The sequence below is a fragment of the Spermophilus citellus genome, assembly GCF_964194105.1.
Source record: "Spermophilus citellus genome assembly, contig: SCAFFOLD_217, whole genome shotgun sequence".
Taxonomy (NCBI): Eukaryota; Metazoa; Chordata; class Mammalia; order Rodentia; family Sciuridae; genus Spermophilus; species Spermophilus citellus.
Genome location: NW_027672999.1, coordinates 475,001 through 479,504, shown reverse-complemented (window position 1 = coordinate 479,504; position 4,504 = coordinate 475,001). Strand labels below are relative to the sequence as shown.

At 32.2% G+C, this 4,504-nt stretch overlaps 1 protein-coding gene across 1 annotated transcript in view; it reads left to right on the top strand.

The window, feature by feature from the left end:
- Positions 1 to 1,306: 1,306 nt before the first annotated feature.
- The window catches only part of LOC308640268 (A-kinase anchor protein 9-like), a 63,263-nt gene continuing 60,065 nt past the window's right edge, over positions 1,307 to 4,504 (top strand). The window contains exons 1-4 of the mRNA XM_081312234.1: positions 1,307 to 1,467; positions 1,844 to 2,017; positions 2,969 to 3,124; positions 4,080 to 4,293. Coding sequence (XP_081168360.1) covers positions 1,465 to 1,467; positions 1,844 to 2,017; positions 2,969 to 3,124; positions 4,080 to 4,293 — 547 coding nt within the window. The 5' untranslated portion in view covers positions 1,307 to 1,464. The remainder of the gene's footprint in view (positions 1,468 to 1,843; positions 2,018 to 2,968; positions 3,125 to 4,079; positions 4,294 to 4,504) is intronic.

Sequence of the window (4,504 nt, the reverse complement as noted above, 5' to 3'; positions counted from 1 at the left end):
CTGGGGAAAGAGTTTGCGGCAGCCGGGTGCGCTCAAGCCGTAGCGTGCTTGCCTGGCATGCGTGCGGCCCGGGTTCGATCCTCAACACCACATACAAACAAAGATGTTGTGTCTGCCGATAACTAAAAAATAAATATTAAAATATTCTCTCTCTCTCTCTCTCTCTCTGTCTCTCTCTCTTTTAAAAAAATAGATAAAAAATTCAACATACATTTATTTAATATTGCTCTAGGCTTTTAATATATAGAAGTAGGGAGGAAAAAAAGTCCTTGCCCTCATGGGGTTTACCTTCTGGTTAATTTTTCTGAAAAAATAATATAACTCATATAATGAGTAATATAGGCCTAGAACATTATCTTTTTAATTATGTCTGTAGAAGTGATTCATTCTAAATTCATTCTAGTTATAGAATAGTTATTCCCCTAACTCAGCTAATTTCCTCTTCTTTAGACTTGACATGTTCATTTCTTACCCCTCAATATTTAATAAGTTCATTCACAAGTACCTAGTGTTACAAACTTTACAACCCGAATATTCAATCCAATAGTTATTCTGAAACTGTGAAGTCATCTATATTATTATCATCATTTTAATTTGCTGATAGTTTGATCTTTTAAAGAAAGTGATCCCAAAGAAAAATTATCATTGATGTTAATGATACTTTTTCCTGTAGCTTGCCGAGTTTCGAGAAAGAAGAGCTCGATTGGATGGACAAAACCCTCATAAGAAGCCAAAAAAGAAGAAAACCTCAAGCAATAAAAATGATGTTCATGGCTTGAATATGGATCAATCAAAGAGTGAGGAGATGTTCATAAATAGTTCTCAGGGTGTTGGATCGGCCGTGATGCCTGAATCCACAATAATGAGAACTCTAAACAATGAAGAAACGCTTAAACATGAACAAGTTTTTTCTGTTGATGTAAGTATTCATGTAAGTGACTTGCAGTAGTACTATCCCCAGAGGAAAGTTCTTAGGGGAGTGTTCTTTACCTCTTTATTTCCCTTGGTTTGCTTACTAGCCTTTAATTAAATTTATACCAGTAAATGGTTTTATTTGAAAATAAATAGGGCTTAATTTTAAAAATATATTTAGCTAATTTTAAGGAAGCGTTTTGTAAAAGAAGATCTAGTAACTTGAAGCTTTTAGTTATCTTTCTGAAGACTAAATAAGAACTGCACTTAGAACTTCAGTTACTTAAATGAAAGTGTCTTTTGCATTGTAAGAACTTAGATTTTTGAGGAATGATTGACATTTGGTATGCCTCTTAGATACTTCAGTTAAATATAATCACCATATTTGTTTTGCTATTAAGGCATTTTCCCTAGATGTAAAAGATACAGTTAGTAGAAATATTATTGTTAGGTAAATAAAATTTGGTCTATCATAATATATCAGGAAATTTTTTTATACAGGTAAATGATTGCTGTAATGTGGTGAAAACAGAAAAGCCTACCAATTTATTAATGGTACAGTATATAAAACTACTCATGATACTAATATTTTTTATTATTTAAAACCATTTGACTTACTAACCAAGCTTTCTCCTGTATGTAATTCTTTCTGTATGTGATTTCTAAAAGTTACTAGATCTTCTTTACTGTTTAACAAAACAAAGTTACCTCATTTTCATTATAACATGGAATTGGAACAAAATTTGCAGATATGCTGTTTAGGTGCTTTTAAGGTAATATCACATTAATAGCAAACCAGATTGCTATAGAAGTGAACTTCAAAGTGAAGAGTAATGTTTTAAAGTGGATTTTGCTATGGAATTCAATATTCGAATTCCTCTCTCAGGAATGTTGCTAGTACTGAATTATTAAAAATATTGGGTTGATTTAGGAAGAAGAATTTGGTGTCGTTGATTCTTATTCTGAACAAGGCACACACTATAGTGAGACTCGCCTAGAGTTGATAGAAATCGAATTAGTTGGGAAACCTGAACATGAGCCCGAAGAACTGAACAGAGAACTGGAAGAAATGAGGGCCACCTATGGGACTGAAGGATTGCATCAGGTACATTTACCTTCTGTGGCCTTTTTTTGCTACTCACAAAAACAAAAAAGGAAATTTTTTAAAAAATATTTATTTTTTAGTTTTTTTTTTAGGTAGACACAATATCTTTATTTTACATTTATGTGGTGCTGAGAATCGAACCCAGTGCCTCACGCATGCTAGGCGAGGCACTACCACTTGAGCCACATTCCCAGCCCTCCAGGAAATTTTAATGATAGTTTATGTATTTAATGAGAATTACAGGTGTTAACTTAAGATTATCTCATTCATGAGAAAAATGGGGTTCTTGCGCATAGTATTAAGAATCCCATTTTACAACTAGAATTCAACTAATAGGGGTAACATGTATGTTACTTTGTTTATTTAACTTAATAAGATAGAGTAAAATAACTTTAGTGATTTCAGGATAGATGTTTTTCTAATGAGCCTGAAAGAAAATTGTGGTATAAATCACATTTTTTTAAAAAATGATGACTTAAACCCATTAAGAATATCAGCAAGTCCCTGTAAATATTCTCTGCAGTTAGAGTGACATCTCTTGTATTAAGTAATCAGTTATGAACTCAAGATGAAAATGGGACATTAATGAGGATGACAGAATAGATTTCAGTTTCATCCTCTCCAAAAACAAGTTTGTGGTGTTGCCTGGTAACAGATTGGGGGAGCTCCCCAATATAAAGGCATTTGCTTCTAGAATTAGATATATAGAAAAGCCAGAACAAGTGAAAATTTTTTGCATGTGCACATTAATTTCTTTGAGATTGATTTGGAAGTAAAACAAATTTCTTAAAGCTCATAGCTTTCAAATGTGGGAGATAGCATATAAATTGTAAGAATTCCACTAATGTGCTTTGAATCTCATATTTTTTAAAAAGTTGCTTGTAATAATGATAATCAGTTTTATGTAAAATATAAGCCTAGAATGTAATTCTTTTCTCTGATTTCCTTTAGTTACAAGAATTTGAAGCAGCAGTTAAACAAAGAGATGCTATTATCACACAGCTCACCGCCAATATACAACAGGCAAGAAGGGAAAGGGATGAAACGGTGAGAGAATTTTTAGCGTTGACGGAGCAAAGTCAAAAATTGCAGATTCAATTCCAACAAGTAAGTATTACAAGTAGAACAAGACTTACTCGATTTTTATAACGAATTTTTAAATTTTTTCACTTTCTAGAACAAATCTGTTATAAAGCCATTTGTTTATTCGTAATGGAAAAACTAGTGAATAAGTGTTATGTTAATCAAGAATTTAATTTATACTTCTTGGGTAGTTTCTTGCTGTTATTTTCTTTGTACTTTTCCCTGTCTCTATTTAAAAATTCTAAAAAGTCTTATCAGGTGTATTTTTGCAGAAATTAACCTGCAGTTACACCCTACTTTTTCCAACCCTGGTATGGTTTTATGTTAATTAGGTTCTCAATTATAACTAGACTGACAACTGGATATATTCCATTAATCTTTAGTTGGAACTATAATCTAATTGGGGAATAATTGATTAGATGTTAGTAGCCATTCTTTAATTTGTATTCAACTAGGGTCACTTTGATCCATTTCTCTTTTGATTATGATTATGAAAAAATCCCAGGAGAAATGAATGAGATGAAAATTTGATTAAGACATTGCATTGTTTCGCTAATGGCTTTATTCAGCTTCTGTACTACTTCTTGCTTGCTTGCTTGCTGGTTGCCAAGTCAATCTGGATGTGGTTTTCGCCTTTAAATATCCTAAAATGTTGAGGCTCTAGGCTGTTTCCTGCAGAGACAACTTGTTCCTGTAGGGAGCAGTCCCAGACAGTCAGAATAAAGACTCTCCAATATGGACAAATTATAAGCTATACCAAATATCAAAATTTGCTATAAAATTGAGGTAATGATACTACTCTCCTTGAAAAAAGAAGTAGCTCAGTATAACTGAATGAAGAATGAAGAAAAAAATGTCATTGGTTCTCTTATGAAGTTTTAAACTATAATTTATTTCTCCTCTTGTTTTAGTATATGCAAAAAGTAAATTATTTTATAGTAAATTATTTTAAATTTTTCTAATATATATTCACTTTTAGAATGATTTAAGGCTACAGATGGAAGCTCAGCACATATGCCTTTCAGTGGTTTATTCAGCTCATGTGGATCAGGTTCGTGAATATATGGAAAATGAAAAAGATAAAGCTCTTTGCAGTCTTAAAGAGGAGCTTATTTCTACTCAAGAGGAAAAGATCAATGAACTTCAGAAAATATACCAGTTAGAACTACAGAATGTAAAAACACAAGAAACAGGTAAATAGTTTCTGACTTATAATTACCATGAAGCATCACTTAGAGTCCACCATTTCATAATTCTGTCCTTAGAACTCACAGGGGAAGGTGACTTGTGTATCTAACCCTAGTCTTATTTGTTCATATAATCATTGGATATTCATTCAAGTGCTAGAGAAAACTAAAATTACTGAGTCATTTTCCCATAGGAAATCATAATCTATTGGGAAAG